This window comes from Eubalaena glacialis, chromosome 11 (assembly GCF_028564815.1).
Source record: "Eubalaena glacialis isolate mEubGla1 chromosome 11, mEubGla1.1.hap2.+ XY, whole genome shotgun sequence".
In the NCBI taxonomy this organism is placed as follows: domain Eukaryota; kingdom Metazoa; phylum Chordata; class Mammalia; order Artiodactyla; family Balaenidae; genus Eubalaena; species Eubalaena glacialis.
In genome coordinates this window covers 26,612,569-26,637,848 of record NC_083726.1, presented here as the reverse complement: position 1 = coordinate 26,637,848, position 25,280 = coordinate 26,612,569, and the positions used below count along the sequence as shown (strand labels likewise).

Here is a 25,280-nt window from a genome sequence, read left to right as displayed (position 1 = left end):
TTGTGCCTGGCGTATAGTAAGGAATTGGTACACGTTGGCTATTATCACCATCGCTGCATTCTTCTTTTCATTTACGTACTTTTTGCCTTCTTACAGAGGAATAATAACACACACACTACATTCTCCTTCAAGTAGCATCCCCCTCCCCCAAGTCATGGAAGCAGCTGGATTATGCACAGATCATGCACAACTATGATGTTCCTTTTCTGAGGAATGTAAAGTCCTCATTCTGATTCACAGTACAGTGATTCATGGTTCTCTTCTCTCTCACCACCCCCCTCTCTGCTGAAAACATGAAAACACAGTTAAGAAACAGCAGAGCTGAAAGCTACAGCCTCTCCTAAGTTAAGACTTGGGCAATATCCACCTAGAAAGATGAAGCTGATTTCTGACCTTAAGAGCAGCCCTGGAAATCCAGGCGGTGGATCTGAAGCAAAGAAGTCCTGCGATCCAACTTGGTAGCAGCTGTTTTGGTGGTCTACAATGGATGTGACAAGCAAGCATGCTGGTGGATCGCAGCACGCTCCAATCTAAAAGGAGAACCAGTGAGACTGCAGCAAAGCATCGCTCAAAAAACACGCACCGCATCAATCATTCATGTTGCACTTAAGAAAATTCTGACTCGGACATTCATCTGTTCACCGTCCCTTTAATTAACTCTTTAGAATAAAACAAATCACTGATTAAAAGTGTACTCACACACCACTTACTCAGTTTACCACTTCACCAGGTCAGTGTCACCTACAACAGAAGTCAGTTTCCACTCACTCTGGTTCCTGCCCAGGGAGTAAGCATGCGATCATCAACTTACTACATCACTGCCCAACCATTTCCATGGTGAGAAGGGATCTGACATCCTTTTCTTCCTGATTACCTCTGGCCATTACTCATCGTGCAATTCTGGATCTATTTCCAAACCTCAGAATGTATAAAGATGTACTACAGGTGGCAACCATGCCCAACACAGGTTTTACTTCAGATGCTAGAGACTACTTACTATCATCACTTCTTCCTGTAAAAGAGAAGGGTATTTCCTGGGGCCACAAGTATAAATAAGATACACTCACCGGATATTAAGTTTCCAGAGGGGCCAGACTGTTTTCATTCACCCTTATATTCCTGATGCCTGCAGCTAGCACAGAGAAGGTGCTCACAAATATTTGCTGAATGAAACTTCTTGCTCTCAAAGTGCCAGTGTCTATAGTTTATAAACATGTAAACAATCAATAGATGAGGAACGTGCAATGGAGGGAGGCACCAAATGCTAAAAGTGCCAGAAAAGTCTCTATATTATTCACAAAATTAGAGTCTTTCCATTTCCAAGCTTATGAATATGTCTTATATAGTAATAACAAAAACTGGCCACTATCTATTGAGTTCTCACTGTGGACCTGACATTTTTAGACATTACTCATTTATTACTCACAACACCTCTATGGTGTGGAAGAGGAAATTAAGACTTAGGATGACTATAAGGTCCAAGGTGACATGGTTAGGAAGCAGCACAGAACCTGTCTTCTGCGGGCTAGCCGAATGAAAGTGGTTCTGTAGACAGAACAGTGTGGTCCTTGCAGGCTAGATGGAACAGAACTTGATGACATCAGAGACCAAAGAGGAAGCTAACGTACCAGTTATCTCTTCCTGAGGTCTTAAGTGGCTAAACTAAGGTGGGATGACTGGGGAACATGGAAGGAACCAATTCCAGAGAAATGTCAAAGATCCAGTGGCATGGCTGACAGACTAGAGATGGGGGGAAGGCAGGCACTCAGGACAACTAGCAGTTCTGATTAGTGGTATCAACAGAGCAAGAAAAAAAAATTATCCACCTTACATATATGGAGAAAAACAGCTAATACTTGAGTATTAATGGCTTAAAACCATTGTTTTTACAAATTCTCTTATTGAAGACTCATAATCACTCCCAAAAGTAGGGATTATTATCACCTTTTATAGATGGGGAACTGGAGGCTCAGAAAGGTGAGACCCTGCCCCAGCAGTCACCCAGCTGGGAAGTGTGAAGAGCCAGAATACGACCCAAGTCTTCTGCTCCCAGAGCCACAGCTGTTCACCACTATACCCAAGTGGCTGAAGATGGTATTTTAGGACATTTAAAATTAGGACTAACAAAAATTTGATTCAGATATAACTGATTAATAAAAACCAGTTGCTGTCTAGAAAGCAGACTGCCTATATTCTTAAAAAGATAATAGGGGACTTCCCTGGTAGTCCAGTGGCTAAGACTCCATGCTCCCAAAGCAGGGGGCCTGGGTTTGATCCCTGGTCAGGGAACTAGATCCCACATGCTGCAACAAAGAGTTTGCATGCCGCAACTAAAGATCCTGTGTGCGGCAACTAAGGCCCAGCGCAGCCAAATAAATAAATAAATAAATATTTTAAAAATATAAATAAATAAAAAGATAATAGGCTTTAACTATCTAGGGCATAAAAAAAAAGCAGGAATCTAATTACAGATGCTCTTTATTTTAAAGCAGAGGGATATTACGTGCATTGAGTTTTAACATGTACCATTTCTGAGTTTTACCCAGATGACGTTTAAAAATGTGAATGATCCTGACTTGTCAGCTTAGAGACAATCACAGAATTCATCAGTTATATTAAATTTTCACTGAGGGGGGAAAAATTTAGGTTAATCCACCTGGCTGTAAAAATAGACTTGTACACTGTTAAAATAGTACACTGCCTCATTATTATTCCAGTCTCAAAGGCTTAAACAAGCTCAGAAAGAGAGATGTGTATGTTCCCTGTTTTCTCAACAAAGTATCAATTTTGAACTCAAAAAATGACCATTTGGTAACCAAGAACTTGATCTCATAGAGTCTTAGCCCCTGCCTGGGAGGAATCTGCATATCTCCGAAAGTTAATCAGCTCTTCACATGCACCTCCAGTTCTCATTATAGTGTTTTTAGGGGAGCTCACTTACCAAATGAGTCCACAAAAAAAGTTCTTTTAAAATCCTGTACTAGATGGTTTATTGCTAAGTCGAGAAGGTGACATCAAGAAATTAAACCTTAGTGCCACTTGATGTTTTCCCTCGGCATTATATACATTCTGAGTGTAAAGAAAATAAATCTTTAGAGCTACATCTAAGTGAGTTCCACAAAACAGGAATTAGAATCGTCTAATGGGCTACCTTCTGCACAGGAAAATTACTGCTGCCTTTCCTTCATTACAGCAGACTTATTGCTGCCTTCAGGACAGATCAAAATTACATCAGCCCCACTTGAGAAAGGCTCTTAGGAGTTTTCAAAAAGGCCACTCATTCTTTCTATCCCCCACTGTCTCAACAATAAAAACCCTAAAAGCAGACAGTCAAGAAGTTTAAACAGGGATCTCAGCGTCATCAGTGCTGTAGAACTTGTGACCACGGTCCACTGAAGCTCTAGCCTTCTTTGATTCAATTTCTTCCAGTCCTCACCAGATTTCATTTGCCCAATAAGCTAATTTAGAATATTCAGTACATACAATGTCTAACTCAGTTTTAATACGTGGTCTATATAAAAACCGGGTATCTCCATGCTAAAAAAACAATGTAGTAGTTTGACACTGTCGGTATAATTTTAAACAAAATAAGAAACCCCCTTCACATAAGGTTGCGGTCCTTTAACAGAAAAAATGGGTGTGGAAATGGAACAATGGCAGATACAAGAGAGATAAAGTCTTCAGCTGACTTACACATCTGCTTTGCCACTTTCCATCTCAGTAGTAAAACGAGTGAGTTTTGGAAAGTTCCGTGAGTTTTGCCAAATTGCTTAAATGGGCTCAGTGAGCCATCCATCCCTCATAGATTACTAATCCTGTTGTTTACACGAAGATCATCACAGTTGTGACAAGAGAAACCCAGCTTCCACATTTTTTTTCAAATCTGAAATTTCTTCTGTCAGCTACAACATTATAGGCCAGCCCTCCCAATTACAAACGCATTAGAAAAAGATCTTCACCTTTCTTCGCATTTAACACTGTATTCACCAGCAGCCATCCCTCCAAAAACTTCTAACTGTAGGTAACCAAAGATCTTTTATCAACGTTTTCTTCCAAATGGAGTTTCTAGTTATTTTCATGATAAACTGTTATGGAACTTTTAAAGAAAGTGCCAAAAATTAAGAGAATTCTTTGGGGGGAGGGGAGAGCGAACTGGATGCAGGAGGTAAGTATTATTCCACTAAATATATTCAATCCGAAAAAAGTTAAATCATTCTGTTAAATTGATTAACCGATGCGAGCACGACCCTACCTCCGTGAACTTGATGCAGGGAGGCTGGCACTCAAAGGCTAAGATCGGACAAGTGAGCGGTTAGAGCAAAGAACACCTCCAGGTATCCCCCGCCCGAACAAATGCCAGGATGGAGGAGCTGCTGTTCTAAATGGCACTTCAATCAGCCAAGGGGAGAGCGAAGTGTTGAGCCTGGACGATTAAACCCCTCAGGAGAGCAAAGGTATCCCCGAGGGACCAGCGCTCAGGCTGAGGCCTCCCTCTACGTTCAAGCACTTTACGGCTCGTCTCCGCTGCATACTCTGAAAAGCTATTTTCGCCCACAGCCAAAATCAGCAACAGCAAATTACACTGCAAACAATGGAGAGGGCGCCGGCTCCGCACGGCTAAAAACTCAGAAGAGGCAGCGCGCAGAATGACTTTTCACTGGGGCAGAGCCGGGAGGAGCGGCCGCGGGAAACCTGGAAGCTGGTCCGCCGCCCCTCCGCGCTCCGGCCGCGCGCAGCGCGCGGGCTCCGGCCACCAGCCCCGAGCCCGAAATCCCCGACGTCTGCGGAGACGCGGCGGCAGCACCGGAGCTTACAAAGAGGGAAGGAGGCCGTACTCCGCGAACACGGTGCGGCCGATGGCGGGATGCCCTCGCGTCCCGCACCGCGCGGCGGGCGCTCCCTGGCAGAGAGGGCGGCGGAGCGCCGGCCGTCGGGGAGACCCGGGCGCGCTGGGACCGACGAGCGGAGGAGGGCGGTGCTTTGCGCCGCCCCCGCCCGGGAGGGGGACCTGGGGTCTCGGAACCGCGGGCCGGGCTCCCACTCCCCACTTCCCAACCCCGTCAGCTAGAACTGAGCGGGGAAGCCTGGACTCGGGGCCGCCGGGAAGAGAGGGAGGGAGGCGGCGAAACGCGCAGGGCGACGTCGTTCCCGCGGGAGCCCAAGCCCACCCGGCCTCGCCCCTCGGCCGGGTGCCCCCACCGCCACTCCGCGCGCGCCTCTCACCCGGCTCTTGCAGCGGTGCCGGCCCGGGTCGGAGTAGGTCCGGTCCACGGTGAGCGCCGTGTCGCTGCCCGGCATCTCGGCGCTCGCGCCGGGAACTTTCCCGGGGCCCCGTGCCGCCGCGCCGCGCCGCGAGCTGCGGGCCGTGCTCGGGCTCGCCGGCGGGGAGCCTCGGCCAGGGGGCGGCGCGGGCTGCCGCAGATGCTACCGACACCCCGCGGCCGCCCTACGCCTACGCCGCCGCCGCCGCCGCCGCCTTGGGGTGGGGGGAAGGCGGGGCAGGGACGCGAGAGTCTCCTCCCCCTTCCCCTCTCCGCCCCTCCCCCTGCGCGCCCCGCCCGCACGAGACCACTCTCCAGGTGCGGCTGCTCTGCCTCCCTCCCTTGCTGAAACTTGATTCCACCCCCTCCCACACTGCCCTTTTTCCTCAAGAGATGTGCGACATCTCCACTACTTGTTGACTTAATCTGTATGTTTATGATAAAAGATGGATTTTTGGCAAGATGTTGTGAGGCTTGCCTTAAATGCTTCCTTTCGTGTTACTCTTATTCAACATGCACTTACGGGACATCTTCTATGTGCCAGGCCCTGGAGTAGGGACCAGAGTTGTTTTTTTTGGTTTTTGGGGGTTTTTTTAAGCTCATATGTTTCTTCTGCTGATTCCACTGAGCAAAAAATACACTTCCCCCTAAACAACGATCTGTGGTGTTGTGTATTTTAATTTTGCATGTCTGGCTCACCTTTATGTTGCAAGCTACTTAAAAGTCAAGACATATCTTTTCATTTTAGTATTCCCTATTTCCAGGGAAGAGTCCCTGCCCACAAGAAATACGGCGTCTAGAAGAGACATTCAGAACACCTGGTCTGGTTATGAAGGGTGTACTAGTGGGAGACTGAGTTGAAATATTGCAAGTGCAGTGCATGTGACCAGCCTAGAAGGAAGGAGGGATGTGCTCCTCCCTTCAATGGGTTGAGCTGGGAGGGAAGTGCAGGCAGAAGAAAAATACTGAGCATAAAAACAAGGGTACATTTGGAAAACCTCAAGTCATCAGTTTAGGGAGTCTCTTCAGGAACAGAAAGACATGATGGAAAAAGTAGGTGGACACCATGTGGTGCAGGGCTCTACTTTCAAGGCTAAGAAGTTCAACCCTATTCTTGGGTATTGGGCAGCTGCTAGAGGTTTCTGAATGGGGACATGACAATATCAGGATGGAAATTTAAGAAGAGGAAATACCTGATAGCTGTGTGAAGCACTGATTAAAGATGGGTAAGGGACACTGGTTAGAAGGCCACTGCAAAAATTGAGAACAACCTCAATGTCCTTCAGAAGGAGACTAAGTATCAATAAATTATGATACAGGCATCCAGTGGAGTGTTAGGTACCTGTAATAGAATGGCAGCTCTCTATGTATAGCTACAGAAATATCTCTAACATATACAGTTAAGTGAAAAAAGCAATGTGCAGAATAATATATGTGGTATTCCACCATTTATATAAAAACAATATATGTATATGCTTAAATATGCATAGCATATTTCTGGGAGGATTAACATGAAACTAGGGAAACAGACAAGAAACTGACAGAAGGAGAGAAGAACTAGGTAGCTAAAAGGAGGGTTGGGGATTTATTTCTCACTGTATATGTTTTTTAAACTTGAATGCTTGAACTGTGTGCATATATTAACCATTCAAAAAGTAAAATAAAAAAATATATTTTTAAATAAAAAGCATAAACTTATCAAAACTTAAGAAGAAATAGAAAAGCCCATACAGTCCTAAAACCGTTCAAAAAATTAAATCAACACTTTAAAATACTCCCCCCACCCCCCACCGTATATGATACAACTGCACCAGGCCCAGGGAGTTTTTCAGGTAAGTTACTCCAAAGCAGAGAAGAGAGATATGAAATGTGAGTGCGTGTGTGTGATTTTAGCTAGGGTGGCCAGGGAAGGCCTCCATGATAAGGTGACATCTGAGCAGAGACTTGGGAAAAAGACAGCCAGCCATGTAGATATCTGAACACTGCAGAAAGAAGGAACAGCAAGTACAAAGGCCCTGAAGCAGGAACATTTGGGAGTGTTCAAGAAAGAGCAAGGAGGCTAGTGTTCCCTGGAACAACAGTAGATGAAATCAGAGACATTTCAAAGGACTAGATCACATAGGGCCATTTAGGCCATTTTAAGAACTCTGAGTTGAATTCTGAGGAAAATGGGAAGATTTGGAAATTTTTAAGCAAAGGAATGGAGTGACGTGCTCTGCCTTTTCACTCGGGGAAAAAAAAAAAATTGATCCCTACCTCAAGGCATACACAAAAAATCAATGCCAGATAGATTAAAGACCTAAAGGAGAAAACACAATTTTTAAAACTGCCAGAAGAAAATGGAAGAATATCATTATGATCTCAAGTCATAAAAAGCAGTTCACAAAAAAGCATAAACCATAAAGATTCAACATTAAAGTTTTAAAACTTCTGCTTATGAAAAGAAATAATAATAAAGTGAAAAGATAAGCCACAAACAAAACTTGAGCTAAGAAAATCAAATGGATGAATTTCACAAACAATACTGAGAAACAAAAAAAGCAAGCCACATAAAATTACTTGTTGTGAGATTCTATTCAGATAAAGTTAAAATATTAAGAATAAATGACATTTTTTAGGAGACCAAAGATATATAAACTATTAAGAAATGTAAGAGCATCATATACACAAATTTCAGGACAGTATTTACCTCTGGTGGGGGGGATAAAGAAGGATACAGTAGGAGAGGAATACAAGATTATAAATAACGCCATATTTAATGAATGGCTATTTTTTTGAATATTATTTTATTTTATTTTATTTATTTATTTTTTATTTTTCGGCCACACGGTGCAGCATGTGGGATCTTAGTTCCCCGACCAGGGATGGAACCCGGGCCCCCTGCATTGGAAGTGTGGAGTCTTAACCACTGGACCACCAGGGAATTCCCTAATGAAAGACTATTGGTATACTGGCTATGTATTCATTCCTACACACATACACAATATTTCATAATAATTTAAAATTTTAAAGACAACAAAGACTCAAAGGACACATGCAATGATGGTATTCTTAATCCTGGATTTAAGTCACCAGTGGTGGTATCATCTCAAATACACAAATGTAATAGCACTTTTACAAGTATAAATTTTGATACAAAGGCAAGACAGTCTGTTATTATTAAGTCTTTATGTCAGTTTAATCTTATAAAGATCCATTCTGAGATCTATAAGAGTCTATCTCTGGGTTCCCCTCCCCCATTTGCCTGCTGACCTCATTTATTCCAGGTACTTAGGACTATAGAAATTATATTGCTCAAGTGTATGTGTGTACATGTGTGCGTGTAACTGTGTCTGTGTGTAACTTTAGAGAGGGCAGACCTAAGTAAGGTCCATGACAAATCAAGGTTGGGCATTGGTTGGTGTGACAACAGTCATCTATTTTCCATTTCTATTACTCTCTTGGTATTGCTTAGAAGAACTCCATTCTGGAAATGCTGACCCTCCATAAAAAGGATGAATTAAAATTTTATTAGGCTCACTTCAATTTTAATTAACAGAGGATGTTCTTTTTTAGATCATTTAGATCTATTTCATAAGCTAGTTGCCCAAAAGCTTCTCTACTGGGCACTCATACAAAATAATGTTTTTAAAAGCCCAAATTAAATAGCACAAGAGCAAGCTCCGCAGAAAAGAAAGAAAACAAGCAGTGCTGATCACCATTTGGCTCTCCTATTTGGAATTAGGACCCACAGGGAAAAGAGACCATGCACCTTCTTTTGGAGGCAATGCCCAGGATTTTGTCAGACCCATAGAGAGAGAGAGAGGCAGAGAGACAGAGACAGACAGAACACTTAAATTCTTCTTCAATGTAAGAAATTGTCTGTGCCTCTGATAATAACCTCCAAAACCCTCTCTGAAAAAAGTAATTTTTTAAAAAATCACAATTTTTAAGTAGCGAATGCAGTCAGAACAATAAGGAAGACAAAAGTACAAAGTCTAGGGTGTGAAATAAGAATTTACTTCCAAAGTGTAAGTGGCACAATAAGGCAGCACATGCTAAGCACGAAAGAATTGGAACAGGTCTTTTGAGCTGTAATAGTTTAAAGTTTGGAATGATGAGAAAAGGCTTCATAAAAGAGGTAGGGCGTTTCTGGGACCATGGCCTCAGCCACCGTGGTGGGAAGTGGGCTGAGGATGGCCAGGGGCCTGGAGACCAGCTTGCAGACAACCTCAGACCTGGAGAGGCCAGGCTCGACAGGCATCTGTCCAGGTGCCCAGGCTTCAGTGGCCGCAATGCTGCCAGCAGCGCAGGGCTGGGTGGGCGGGAGCCGGGAATGGGCCGCAGGCGGCCCAGGGCCCTGAGGCTCAGAGAGGACCTTCAAGATTGTGGAGGAGTAAGACGTGGAGATCACCTTCCTCCCCACAAATACATCAAAAATACATCTACAGGTGGATCAACTCCTGCAGAACACCTACTGAATGCTGGCAGAAGACCTCAGACTTCCCAAAAGGCAAAAAACTCCCCACGTACCTGGCCGTGTGGCTGACAAGGTCTTGGGGCTCCGGCCAGGTGTCAGGCCTGAGCGTCTCAGGTGGGAGAGCCGAGTTCAGGACACTGGACCACCAGAGACCTCCTGGCCCCACATAATATCAATCGGCGAGAGATCTCCCAGAGATCTCCATCTCAACGCTAAGACCCAGCTCCACTCAACAACCAGCAAGCTCCAGTGCTGGATACCCCATGGCAAACAACTAACAAGACAGGAACACAACCCCACCCATTAGCAGAGAGCCTGCCTAAAATCATAATAAGGTCACAGACACCCCAAAACACACCACCGGACGCAGTCCTGCCCACCAGAAAGACAAGATCCGGCCTCATCCACCAGAACACAGGCACCAGTCCCCTCCACCAGGAAGCCTACACAACCCACTGAACCAACCTTACCCACTGGGGGCAGACACCAAAAACAATGGGAACTATGAACCTGCAGCCTGTGAAAAGGAGACCCCAAACACAGTAAGTTAAGCAAAATGAGAAGACAGAGAAATACCCAGCAGATGAAGCAGCAAGGTAAAAACCCACCAGACCAAACAAATGAAGAGGAAATAGGCAGTCTACCTGAAAAAGAATTCAGAGTAATGATAGTAAAGATGATTCCAAAATCTTGGAAATAGAATGGAGAAAATACAAGAAACGTTTAACAAGGACCTAGAAGAACTAAAGAGCAAGCAAACAATGATGAACAACACAATGAATGAAATTAAAAATTCTCTAGAAAGAATCAATAGCAGAATAACTGAGGCAGAAGAATGGATAAGTGACCCGGAAGATAAAAGAGTGGAAATAACCACTGCAGAGCAGAACAAAGAAAAAAGAATGAAAAGAATTGAGGACAGTCTCAGAGACTTCTGGGACAACATTAAACGCACCAGCATTCGAATTATAGGGGTCCCAGAAGAAGAAGAGAAAAAAGAAAGGGGCTGAGAAAATATCTTAAGAGATTATAGTTGAAAACTTCCCTAAAATGGGAAAGGAAAGAGTCAATCAAGTCCAGGAAGCACAGAGAGTCCCATACAGGATAAATCCAAGGAGAAACACGCCGAGACACATAAAATCAAACTATCAAAAATTAAATACAGGGCTTCCCTGGTGGCGCAGTGATTAAGAATCCGCCTGTAAATGCAGGGGACACGGGTTCGAGCCCTGGTCTGGGAAGATCCCACATGCCACGGAGCAGCTGGGCCCGTGGCCACAATTACTGAGCCTGCGCATCTGGAGCCTGTGCTCTGCAACAAGAGAGGCTGCGATAGTGAGAGGCCCGCGCACCGCGATGAAGAGTGGCCCCCACTTGCCACAACTAGAGAAAGCCCTCACACAGAAACGAAGACCCAACACAGCCATAAATAAATAAATAAATAAAATTAAAAAAAAAAAAAATTAAATACAAAAAAAAATCTTAAAAGCAGCAAGGAAAAAGCAACAAATAACATACAAGGGAATCCCCATAAGGTTAACAGTTGATCTTTCAGCAGAAACTCTGCAAGCCAGAAGGGAGTGGCAGGACATATTTCAAGTGATGAAAGGGAAAAACCTACAACCAAGATTACTCTACCCAGCAAGGATCTCATTCAGATTCGATGGAGAAATTAAAATGTTTACAGACAAGCAAAAGCTAAGAGAATTCAGCACCACCAAACCAGCTTTACTACAAATGCTAAAGGAACTTCTGTAGGCATGAAACACAAGAGGAGGAAAAGACCTACAAAAACAAACCCAAAACAATTAAGAAAATGGTAATAGGAACATACCTATCGATAATTACCTTAAATGCAAATGGATTAAATGCTCCAACCAAAAGACACAGACTGGCTGAATGGATACAAAAACAAGACCCATATATATGCTGTCTACAAGAGACCCACTTCAGACCTAGGGACACATACAGACTGAAAGTGATATTCCATGCAAATGGAAATCAAAAGAAAGCTGCAGGAGCAATTCTCATATCAGACAAAATAGACTTTAAAATAAAGACTATTACAAGAGGCAAAGAAGGACACTACATAATGATGAAGGGATGATGGATGATCTTGGATGATGAAGGGATCAATCCAAGAAGAAGATATAACAATTGAAAATATTTCTGCACCCAACATAGGAACACCTCAATACATAAGGCAAAATGCTAACAGCCATAAAAGGGGAAATCGACAGTAACACAATCATAGTAGCGGACTTTAACACCCCACTTTCACCAATGGACAGATCATCCAAAATGAAAAATATAGAAACACAAGCATTAAATGACAAATTGAACAAGATGGACTTAATGGATATTTATAGGACATTCCATCCAAAAACAAAGGAATACACTTTCTTCTCAACTGCTCATGGAACATTCTCCAGGATAGATCATATCTTGCGTCACAAATCAAGCCTTGGTAAATTTAAGAAAATTGAAATCGTATCAAGTATCTTTTCCAACCACAACACTATGAGACTAGATATCAATTACAGGGAAAAAAACTGTAAAAAATACAAACACATGGAGGCTAAATAATACACTACTAAATAACCAAGAGATCACTGAATAAATCAAAGAGGAAATAAAAGAATACCTAGAAACAAATGACAATGAAAACACGACAACCCAAAACCTATGGGATGCAGCAAAAGCAGTTCTAACAGGGAAGTTTAGAGCAATACAATCCTACCTCAAGAAACAAGAAACATCTCAAATAAACAACCTAACCTTACACCTAAAGCAATTAGGAAAGAAGAACAAAAAAACCCCCAAAGTTAGCAGAAGGAAAGAAATCATCATAAAGATCAGAAATGAAAAAGAAATGAAGGAAACAATAGCAAAGATCAGTAAAACTAAAAGCTGGTTCTTTGATAAGATAAACAAAATCGATAAACCATTAGCCAGACTCATCAAGAAAAAAAGGGAGAAGACTCAGATCAATAGAATTAGAAATGAAAAAGGAGAAGTAACAGCTGACACTGCAGAAATACAAAGGATCATGAGAGATTACTACAAGCAACCATATACCAATGAAATGGAAAACCTGGAAGAAATGGACAAATTCTTAGAAAAGCACAACCTTCTGAGACTGAACCAGGAAGAAATAGAAAATATAAACATAACAATCACAAGCACTGAAATTGAAACTGTGATTAAAAATCTTCCAACAAACAAAAGCCCAGGACCAGATGGCTTCACAGGCGAATTCTATCAAACATTTAGAGAAGAGCTAACACCTATCTTTCTCAAACTCTTCCAAAATGTAGCAGAGAGAGGAACACTCCCAAACTCATTCTATGAGGCCACCATCACCCTGATACCAAAACCAGACAAAGATATCACAAAAAAAGAAAACTACAGGCTAATATCACTGATGAACATAGATGCAAAAATCCTCAACAAAATACTAGCAAACAGAATCCAACAGCACACTAAAAGGATCATACACCGTGATCAAGTGGGATTTATCCCAGTAATGCAAGGATTCTTCAATATACGTAAATCAATCAATGTGATACACCATATTCACAAATTGAAGGAGAAAAACCATATGATAATCTCAATAGATGCAGAAAAAGCTTTTGACAAAATTCAACACCGATTTATGATAAAAACCCTCCAGAAAGTAGGCACAGAGGGAACCTCCCTCAACATAATAAAGGCCATATATGACAAACCCACAGCCAACATCGTTCTCAATGGTGAAAAACTGAAAGCATTTCCTCTAAGATCAGGAAAAAGATAAGATTGCCCACTCTCACCGCTATTATTCAACATAGTTTTGAAAGTGTTAGCCACAGCAATCAGAGAAGAAAAAGAAATAAAAGGAATCCAAACTGGAAAAGAAGAAGTAAAACTGTCACTGTTTGCAGATGACATGACACTATACATAGAGAATCCTAAAGATATTACCAGAAAACTACTAGAGCTAATCAATGAATTTGGTAAAGTAGCAGGATAGAAAATTAATGCACAGAAATCTCTTGCATTCTTATACACTAATGATGAAAATTCTGAAAGAGAAATGAAGGAAACACTCCCATTTACCATTGTAACAAAAAGATAAAATACCTAAGAATAAACCTACCTAAGGAGACAAAAGACCTGTATGCAGAAAACTATAAGACACTGATGAAAGAAATTAAAGATGATACAAACAGATGGAGAGATACACCATGTTCTTGGATTGGAAGAATCGATACTGTGAAAATGACTATACTACCCAAAGCAATCTACAGATTCAATGCAATCCCTATCAAACTACCACTGGCATTTTTCACAGAACTAGAACAAAAAATTTCACACTTTGTATGGAAACACAAAGACCCGGAATAGCCAAAGCAACCTTGAGAAAGAAAAACGGAGCTGGAGGAATGAGGCTCCCAGACTTCAGACTATACTACAAAGCTACAGTAATCAAGACAGTATGGTACTGGCACAAAAACAGAAATATAGATCAATGGAACAGGATAGAAAGCGCAGAGGTAAACCCATGCATATATGGTCACCTTATCTTTGATAAAGGAGGCAAGAATATACAATGGAGAAAAGGCAGCCTCTCCAATAAGTGGTGCTGGGAAAACTGGACAGCTACATGTAAAAGAATGAAATTAGAACACTCCCTGACACCATACACAAAAATAAACTCACAATGGATTAAAGACCTAAATGTAAGGCCAGACACTATAAAACTCTTAGAGGAAACCACTTTGGCAGAACACTCTATGATATAAATCACAGCAAGATCCTTTCTGACACTCCTCCTAGAGAAATGGAAATAAAAATAAACAAATGGGACCTAGTGAAGCTTAAAAGCTTTTGCACAGCAAGGACACCATAAACAAGACGAAAAGACAACCCTCAGAATGGGAGAAAATATTTGCAAATGAAGCAACTGACAAAGGATTAATCTCCAAAATATACAAGCAGCTCATGCAGCTCAATATCAAAAAAACAAACAAGCCAATCAAAAATGGGCAGAAGACCTAAATAGACATTTCTCCAAAGAAGATATACAGATTGCCAACAGACACATGAAAGGATGCTCAACATCACTAATCATTAGAGAAATGCAAATCAAAACTACAATGAGGTATCACGTCACACCGGTCAGAATGGCCATCATCAAAAAATCTACAAACCATAAATGCTGGAGAGGGTGTGGAGAAAAGGGAACCCTCTTTCTCTGTTGGTGGGAATGTAAATTGATACAGCCACTATGGAAAACAGTATGGAGATTCCTTAGAAAACTAAAAATAGAACTACCATATGACCCAGGAATCCCACTACTGGGCATATACCCTGAGAAAACCATAATTCAAAAAGAGTCATGTACCAAAATGCCCACTGCAGCACTATTTACAATAGCCAGGAAATGGAAGCAACCTAAGTGTCCATCAACAGAAGAATGGATAAAGGAGATGTGGCACATATATACAATGGAATATTACTCAGCCATAAAAAGAAACGAAATTGAGTTATTTGTAGTGAGGTGGATGGACCTAGAGCCTGTCATACAGAGTGAAGTAAGTCAGAAAGAGAAAAACAAATACCGTTTGCTAACACATATATATGGAATCTAGAAAAAGAAAATGGTTCTGAAGAACCTACGGGCAGGACAGGAATAAAGACGTAGACGTAGAGAATGGAGTCGAGGACATGGGGAGGGGGAAGGGTAAGCTGGGACGAAGTGAGAGAGTGGCATGGACATATATACACTACCAAATGTAAAATATATAGCTAGTGGGAAGCAGCCACATAGCACAGGGAGATCAGCTCAGTACTTTGTGACCACCTAGAGGGGTGGGGTAGGGAGGGTGGGAGGGAGACGCAAGAGGGAGTGGATATGGGGATATATGTATACATATAGCTGATTCACTTTGCTATACAGCAGAAACTAACACAACATTGTAAAGCTTTGTACTATACACAAAGTATTATACTTTGTATTATACTCCAGTAAAGATACTAAAAAAAAAAAAAGAGGTAGGATTATACTTGACTCTTATAGTACATATTTGTTGTTTTTGTCTGCCTAGCATCCAGCCCCTTATTCTCAAAATACTGCCTGGATTTTTCTTTTGGGACCCATCCCACCCCCACCCTCAACCCAAGCAGTTTAGGTGAGGCAGACCATGCACGACCCCTGGCTCCAGGAAGAGGCATGTGATCCAGCCTTGGCCAATCAGAGTCACTGTAAGTTGTGCAGAAATAGACATGTGCCCCAGTCAGAGCCAATCAGAGTTTCCCCTGAGACTTTTGCTGTAACTACTGGGAAAGAACTGTGCCCTTCCAGTAGGCATGGTTAAGCTGGTAGACTATGAGCCTGCTGCTATGGTGGGCGTCCCTGCTGTATGTGGTAGACATACAAAGACGGTCTCCTCCAAGAGGAAAATAGAGCCATGGAAGGAGAAAGACTCATTGCTGAATTGTGAGAGCACTAGATCCAGCTTTTTCCACTATCTATTGCTGCATGACAATCACCCTAAAACATATTGACTTACAACAACTACCATTCATTTGCTCATGATTCTGCATTTTGAGCAAGCCTCCAAGGGGGATGGCTTTTCTCTGCTCTTCTAACACTGTCTGGGGCTGGAGTATCCAAGATGGCTCCCCTCACATGTCAGCACCTATAGGAATGGGGGTGGCTGGAATGCATGGGGCTGGCCAGGCCTCTGTCTCTATTTGTATATGTTTATACATTTAAACAAAATATTTTATATTTTATAGTCTCTCTTCTTCCAGGACTCCCCCCTCTCTACCAGGGTAGTTGGACTTCGTTACACGGTGATTCGTTTCCAAGAGATTAAAAATAAAAGGTGCCAAACCTCTTAAGGTGTGGAGCTGGCAGAATACCACTTCTGTCACAGTCTATTGGTCAAAATGAGTCAAAAGTCCAGCCCAGATTCAAGGGGAAGAGAAACAGTATCCACCTCTTGATGGAAGGAGTAGGGAGTAGTGTGCACATACAGGGATGGGAGAATTGTTGGCTGCCATCATGGCAGACGATCCACCACATCAGATGTGGCTAGACCCCCCTTTCTGGTTATATGAGGCAAGGCATTCCTCTTTTTACTTAAACCAGTTTTAAAAATCCTAATACAACATTCAATGCTGGGTCTGGGTAGAAAGAAAACAATGAAAAGGGTGGCATTTCAAGAGGCAGGAACTGTGGAAAGCATGAATAGAGGGAGAGTGAGCAGAAAATTCTAGTGGGGACAGAGGATTTTCTCAGACCACTAGGTAGAGAGCCTTCCTTGGTCAGTCCGTGCCAGATGACCTCCTACAGACTCTTTAGCTAATTATAGTCTGTACCTCTCATTTTAACACAAAAGTTATAATATCTTATCATGCTATTTAAATATTTTATGTGGTAATTTATATGTGCCCTCCCCCCAACTAGATTGTAGGTTACCTGAAGGAAAAGACGATACCTTCTAGGTAAGTGTGTATATTCCTGGTTCCTAACACAGTATCATGTATTCAGTACATACTTGCTGAGTGAATGGACAGATTCAACATTTATTAAATGCCTAGTTATTTTCCAAGCAATAGGGTTTTAAGAAACGAGTAAGACGTAAGCAAAAGATAGCTTTTGCCCTCAAGGGGTTGGAACAAACAATATGTAAGGATGAAAATTTGCTGAACAATGAACGTTGCCATTTTTCAGATACTGACTGGTTGCTGAAGTTTGTGAACTCTGCAATTACTTACTGAGCACCTTTGATGTGATGGGCTCTGTTCTTGGTGCTGGGGATATAAAAACAAGTAAGACGGGGCTTCCCTGGTGGCGCAGTGGTTGAGAATCTGCCTGCTAATGCAGGAGACACGGGTTCGAGCCCTGGTCTGGGAAGATCCCACATGCCGCGGAGCAAATGGGCCCGTGAGCCACAATTACTGAGCCTGCGCGTCTGGAGCCTGTGCTCCGCAACAAGAAAGGCCGCGATAGTGAGAGGCCCGCGCACCGCGATGAAGAGTGGCCCCCGCTTGCCACAACCAGAGAAAGCCCTCGCACAGAAACGAAGATCCAACACAGCCATAAATAAATAAATAAATAAAGCACACCTAGTATAGTGTAATTTAAAAAAAAAACAAAAACAAAAAAAACAAATAAGACATGGTCCGATCCTGAAAGGTCATCCCATTTAGACAGGGAGACAGACTGCCAAAAAAAAGTTGCTAGAGATGCAAAGATAGTTGCATCCTTGGTACAGTGGGAGGGCAAAGGAAGAAAGTGGTCTCCTGGTGAACATCAGCTCCTTAGGTATGTTAGGCTTCATGTCATTATAGCAGGGAGAAGGAAATAAACATAAAGGAAAGTCTGCCTTTAAAGATGAAAATGTAAGCCTCTTATAAAGTAAAGGATAGTGTATTTCCTTTCATATTCCATTTTTATTTAATAATATAGGAAAAGTGTTCCTTCTGCAGGGAAAATTTATAGGACAAAAAATACAGCAAGTTTTTTTTTTTTGTCCGAAGGATTTAAGGACAGAGCGTGGAAAGAGAAGAATAAATCAGATTTTAAAAATTTATTCAGGGACTTCCATGGTGGCGCAGTGGTTAAGAATCCGCCTACCAATGCAGGGGACACGGGTTCAAGCCCGGGTCTGGGAAGATCCCACATGCCGCGGGGCAACTAAGCCCGTGCACCACAACTACTGAGCCTGCGCTCTAGAGCCCGCGAGCCACAACTACTGAAGTCCACGTGCCTAGAGCCTGTGCTCCGCAACAAGAGAAGCCACTGCAACGAGAAGGCCGGGCACCGCAACAAAGAGTAGCCCCCTCTCGCAGCAACTAGAGAAAGCCCGCGCACAGCAACAAAGACCCAACGCAGCCAAAAGTTAATTAATTAATTAAAAATTTATTCAGCTAGCTTAAGGTGAACTCATACTGATACACACACACACACACACACATATATATATATATATATATATATATATATATATATATATAAAATTTGTTTATACTGCAGGTCAGAAGCTTCCAGGGCTGAGGCGAATATGAATCTCTAATTTTAACTGCCTGATTTACAGCCAACTGGAAATGAGCACTCCTGATGTTTATATTTAATTTTTAGGATAACATGTTCTATATGACTGTAAGAAAACAATCACTGCTATTTATTTAGCATTAGCAATCATCTGGCACAGAAGCTCAAAACTTCCACTTGGCAAGATTTTGATGAAAACAGGAAAGTAGAAAGACTCAAACTCTGCAGGCTAGTGAACTTGCCTTCTAAAATTCCTTTTTTAGCAAATGCAACAATTTCATGCAATTGACTTCTCAAGAGCAATGAATCTTAAAGAGGATTCTACAGGGAGACTTCAAGTGTTCAGGAAACTGGTCTCTAACATTTATCTTCCCTGTAGACATGAAACTACTTTAAGAAGTACAAAAATGTATTTTATCTCATCAAAATGAAAAACTTTTGCTTTGTGAAGACCTTGTTAAGAGGATGAAAAGACAAGATACAGATGGGGAGAAATAGTTGCAAAACCACAATCCAACAAATTAGTTGGATTAGTATCCAGAATATATAAAGAACTCTCAAAACTCAGTAGTAAAAAAATAAACAATCCAACTGAAAAATGGGCAAAAGACATGAAAAGACGTTTCATCAAAGAAGATAACAGATGGCAAGTAACACATGAAAAGATGTTCAATGTCATTAACCATTAGGGAAATGCAAATTAAAACCTCAATGAGACATCACTACATACTTGTCAGAACCTATCAGAATGGTTAAAATAAAAAATAGTGATAGCACTAAACGCTGGCAAGGATATGGAGAAACTAGATAATTCATACAGTTCTGGCAGGATTGCAAAATGGTACAGCCTCTCTGGAAAATACTTTGGCATTTTCCTATAAAACTAAACATGCGGGGCTTCCCTGGTGGCGTAGTGGTTAAGAATCCGCCTGCCAGTGCAGGGGACACGGGTTCCAGCCCTGGTCCGGGAAGATCCCACATGCCGCGGAGCAACTAAGCCCGTGCACCACAACTACTGAGCCTGCGCTCTAGAGCCCGTGAGCCACAACTACTGAAGCCCACGTGCCTAGAGCCTGTGCTCCGCAACAAAGAGAAGCCACCGCAATGAGAAGCCCGCGCACCGCAATGAAGACCCAACGCAGCCAAAAAATAAATAAATAAATAAATTTTTTTAAAAAACAAAAACAAAAAAAAACTAAACATGCAAATACCATTTGACTCAGCAATTGCACTCATGGGCATTTATCCCAGAGAAAAGAAAACGTATGTTCACATAAAAACCTGCACAAAAATGTTCATAGTAGCTTTATTCATAAAAGCCAAAAACTAGAAATGGCCCAGATGGCCTTCAGCAGGTGAACGGTTCAGCAAACTGTTGGACGTCCATGCTATGGAACACTACTCAGCCATAAAAAGGTACACACTACTGATATACAACAACTTGGGTGAGTGTTGAGGGAATTATGCTGTGTGAGAAAAGCTACTCTCCAAAGGTTATATACCATGTGATTTCATTCATGTAGCATTCTTGAAATGACAAAATGATAGAAATGGAGACGAGATCGGTGATTGCCAAGGATTAGGAACTGGGCCTGGAGGGAGGGGGTTGCAGGAGGAGGTGAATATGGTGATAAAAGGGCAACACCACCAGGGATCCTGTGGTGATGGAGGTCTTCTGTATCTTGAGTGCAGTGGTCAACAGTACTCACCCATATGATAAAACTGCAGGGAACTAAACACACACACATACACACACACACACACACACACACACACACACACACACAGAGTCATCCCTCCATATCCACAGGGCATTGCTTCCAGGACCCGCTGCAGATACCAAAATCCAGAGATGCTCAAGTCCTATAGTCAGCCCCTAGTATCTACAGTTCCACATCCTCGGATTCAACCAGCTGCAGGTTGTGTAGTACTGAATGTGTTCATTTAAAAAAATCTGCATATAAGTGGACCCACGCAGTTCAAACCCGTGTTGTTCAATGATCAACTATACAAGCAACTCTGAAAAAATCTGAATAAGACTGTGAATTGTGTCAATGTTAACATGTTATCTGTACTACTAGTTTTGCAAGATGTTACCTTTGGGGAAACTAGGTAAAAGATACATGGGATCTCTCTGTATTATTCCCACAACTGCATGTGACTGTACAATTAAAAATTTAAAAATTTTTTAAATTAAAATTAAAATTTAATTAAAAATTTAATTTTAAATGTAGGTGCAATTGGGATAATTTTCACAGGAAAATCTTTGGGTTTGGGGAGGGGGGGAAAACACAGCAAGTAGGAGTGGGTGGTACAGGGAATTTTTTCTCTGGAGAAGTGGTCCACAGAGCAGAGTTCTTTCAGGTTCTGGCCCCTCGCTGCACCAGAAGAGGGGACCAGCTGTAGAAATCGAGGGGCAAGGGCAAGACTGTGGGTGGTGGTCATTATGCGACCACCAATATCAGCACCTGGCTGCAGCGATACTGTGTCTGAAGCTCTAGTCAACCGTGAAGACTTTGAGGCCAAGGGCAGAGTCCTTTATCCTGGGCCGGCCAGTGTTGAGCATCGCGCCTGGCACAGAGCTGTCATTCTATAAGGTTTTTGTTGAATAAATGACTGACAAGTCCTGATTTGGTTGGAAGAGTATATCAAAGTTCATAGATTTGGTTCAGGTTCAAAAAGACTCATTACACACTGAGTTGTTTAGTAAAAATGTACATTGTTAGTAAAATGCAAAAATTTACATTCTCTACATTGAATAGAGAATTCCACAAATTCCTTGTTCTGCAGTGGGGTTCCCATATTGGCTTGAGTCTTTGTGTTACATCATGTAACACACAGATGATAACATGAGCGCTATGTTATTTCCAACTTCTTGACCCTACCATTTACTAAGAAAGGGTTGCACTGTGTGATCATTGTGTATGACTCTTGATTGTCTGCTCCAGCAGTTTCCCAGAAGTCACAACAATGAAAGAAAACAAACATAGAGGAAAATGCCTTACTTTGTACTCGGCACAGAGTGTTCCGTTCTGTTAAGTCTTTAACTGGAGTTGTGATGTTGAAGGTTCCTACTGTCCTCCACCACAGAGGCAGCAGTGTTCTGGAGATCTCTAGCTGACTCCACCCTATGCATGACCAGCCAAGGAGACTTCTTTCTCATCAAACACATACCGAGCCTGAAGGATGAGCTAGCTACACTTCAGAAGGAACACAGTGTCTGTGAATTCACTGTGCATTTTACCAATTCACTTTGCAAGATAAGGATGCTGAGAGATGAGACTGCCAGAGAAATCTGATGTGATGTCTAAAAAACACTCCAAGTCACAGTCCGACCAAAAGGGAGGATGCTGCTTGCTGAAGTCTTCCTCGTGCACTCCGGTCCACACTCATCTATCCCTTCTCTGAATTCTGACAGTATCTATTGCTTCTATCGGTCACATAAACATTAAGTAGAAATGCTCTTATACTGTTGCAGGGAGACAGTATGGTACACTGGAGACACACTGCCTGGATTCAAATCTTGACGTTGCTACCTACTTAGCTATAAATCTTTGGTCCTCTTATTCTTAAGCTGAGAATAATAAGAGAATCCACCTCATTGTTGCTGAGGATTAACAGATAATATATGTAAAGCATTTCCAAATAACAGCTCAATAAATGCCTACAGGAAACAAAATAAAACCTAAAATCTGTCTTGACGTGATATATTTTTCTCCTTATCAGTAAGACTTCAAAGATTGCTGTTTTCCTGGAAAGTGTCCTATTAAGGAAGAGGGTGCATTCCAATGTCATACATCACCTTCACAAATTTCAGTAACAGAACTAAGAAGAAACTAGGAGCATCTGGCTAAACTCTGGACCAAGAAAGGCAAACTTCTTCCCTTTACACTAATCTTTGATTCCCTTTGTCCTCAAGGCACCTATGCCCACTTAAAACCGTTTCTTTTTGCTTGTACACTTTGACTAAATAATTCCACTTCTAGGACTCTATCCTAAAAAAATAATACAATACAGGAAAAGTTTTACAGATGAAGATTGCCCATCACAGTGTTTTATCATTCTGAAAAGTTTGAAGCAATCTAAAGGATTGTTTATGAAACAGTTGTTTATTGTTTATAAAAAATAAAGGGTTAATTATATAAACTATGATAGTTATACAAAAAATACAGTATACCTATTGCAAATTATACTTAGGAAGAATGTGTAATCATATGGGGAAATGTTTACTTAATAATACTATACCAAAAAAATCAGGATAACCCTACCAGAATGACAAAAATTATGAAGTGTTATAGTATTTAGTGCTGGCAATGATCTGGAGCAGCAGGAACTCTCACACATTGGAGGTGGGAACCCCTCTGAAGCACGATCTGGCATCATCTCGTAAAGGTGAAGCCATGCCTACCCTGTCACCCAAACTCTCCACTCCTCGGTATATATCCTAGAGCAGAGGTCCCCAACCCCCGGTCCGAGGACCAGTACTGGCCTGTTAGGAACGGGGCCGCACAGCAGGAGGTGAGCAGCAGGTGAGCGAGCGAAGCTTCATCTGCCGCTCCCCATCGCTCGCGTTGCTGCCTAAACCATCCCTGCTCAACCCCCCAACACACACCCGTTCGGGGAAAAATAGTCTTCCACAAAACTGGTCCCTGGTGCCCAAAAGGTTGGGGACCACTGTCCTAGAGGACACAAGTCAACCAGGACACACAGACAAGGATGTTCATGGTGGTAAGAGTCCCCATGGAGAAACAACCCAGCTGTCATCAACAACAAATGGATAAATAAACTGTAGTACTTGTATTTGGAAATTGTATTTATTTTCCAATTAACGTCAGTCATCTGTGGCTGAAAATCAAATGCATGAAAATGCTAACTAGAGCCTATTTCCCATTGTCTTAACTCATTTTACAATGTTAGGTTTTTCTGTTATATGTAGCCGAACCTAATACTGACTGACCCAGAGCCTAACAAAATGCCTGGTATAAGGTATCACAAATGCTAACACTCCCCGACCCACCCCCACCCACTCCACCCCTCAAATGTTCAGAGCAAAATGGTCAGCAGAAGCCTCAAAATATTCTGCTACTGAAGAGTAAGAAAAAAATCTTCCTCCATTTCTTTTGTGTCTTCCTGCGGCATCTCTCTCGTACTCTGTACGGAGTCAGCAAAAGACAACAGTTATTTATTTAGCCTACTCCATCTGCACCGGAACTTTAAGTACATCAACTCTGAGTTATGCCAAACCCCTTTCCTGCCCCACCTCTGTGATAGTGGGTGCTATTATTTTTTCATTTTACTGAGTAGCAATAGGGTCTCTGAATACATTATTTGACCAACGGTACTCAGCTAGTAAACGGCAAAAGTGGAGTCCAAATTCCAGGTCCATTTGATGCCAAAGCTCACTTACTAGGTATATGTCCTTGAACAATTTATTTAACCTTTATAGGCCTCAGTTTCCTCACCTGTAGAATGGGGATAATTGCACCCATTAAACAATAACTGTCTCTTAACCAAAGGCTTATGCTGGCATCACTGAGACTAGGAACAGGGAAGAACCTCAATGCATCTGGAAACTCCACTGTTGCATGGCCCCTCACTTAACACTTAGCTCATATGAACTTGACCTGCCCCCACCTCCTGCTTGACCTTTTTCTGCTTCTCCCAAACAATTTAATGAACAGCAGCATTCCTAAGAGCCCCATGAAGATGATTTCTATATTCTTCATGTTTCCTGTTCTTTCCTTGATGAAAGAAAATGAACAGGGCTTTTGAAGTTCAAAATTACATCATTAGGACTTTATCTGAAGGCTCCTGTAAATCTTCCTCTTTTTTTTTTTTTTTTATCATTTCCAAGCACTTCTGGATTTCCAGTTTTGCATTTCAAGTTTCACAAAATGAGAACTCAATTCTCATATCACTGTGGAATGAAGGTTAAATTTCCTACCAGTATTTTGAAGTACTCACCATCCTAGCTGACAGTGTTGAAAGGTATCCTATAGTTCTATTATTTCTCATTGCTCCTTGCCAGATCAGCTGGGGCTGATGTACTTCTAGTTAATATTTGACATTCCATTGAAGGAATGTCTTTCACTAAAGGAAGAAACTGCTACCCCAGGCGCAAGATTTAAAATATCTAATATATAATAACATCATGCAGGGTACCCAGCAGGCAGGCACCCCCGCTTACAAGCATGAGCATGCACTTAACACACACATATATAGGAACTATCAGAAGTTACCAAAAATGCAACATGTCGGTTTTTCAGGGTTTGGTCATTTGGAGTTAAAAATAATAATCCTTTCAACTTCAGAAAGGGACTCTTGCAGGTAATAAGAGGAAAAACAAACAAATAAAACATATGAGAAGAGACCAACAAGCTTATAAAGGTTGATTTAGAATTTCTGCTCCACCCAAAGAAGGAGAAAATCCATAAATTTCACTGTAGCCTCCTGACGCTCCTAATTGCAAAACTATTCTCTAGACAAAGCCCTACTGAGATGAGGCTTTTCCCAT

At 42.0% G+C, this 25,280-nt stretch overlaps 1 protein-coding gene across 5 annotated transcripts in view; it reads right to left on the bottom strand.

Annotated features, from left to right (window-relative positions):
* Positions 1–25,280, bottom strand: part of TMCC3 (transmembrane and coiled-coil domain family 3) — a 279,678-nt gene that overhangs the window by 67,556 nt on the left and 186,842 nt on the right. Inside the window, exons 1-2 of one of the 5 annotated variants that reach the window (XM_061204248.1) lie at positions 1,068–1,085; positions 394–530 (exon numbers count right to left, since the gene is read on the bottom strand). The exons of 2 other annotated variants lie outside the window; for them this stretch is intronic. In XM_061204248.1, coding sequence (XP_061060231.1) covers positions 394–504 — 111 coding nt within the window. In that variant the 5' untranslated portion in view covers positions 505–530; positions 1,068–1,085. Of the gene's footprint in view, positions 1–393; positions 531–1,067; positions 1,086–5,223; positions 5,413–25,280 lie in introns of those variants that run through there. 2 more of the 5 variants (XM_061204242.1, XM_061204243.1) reach the window with 2 other exon arrangements.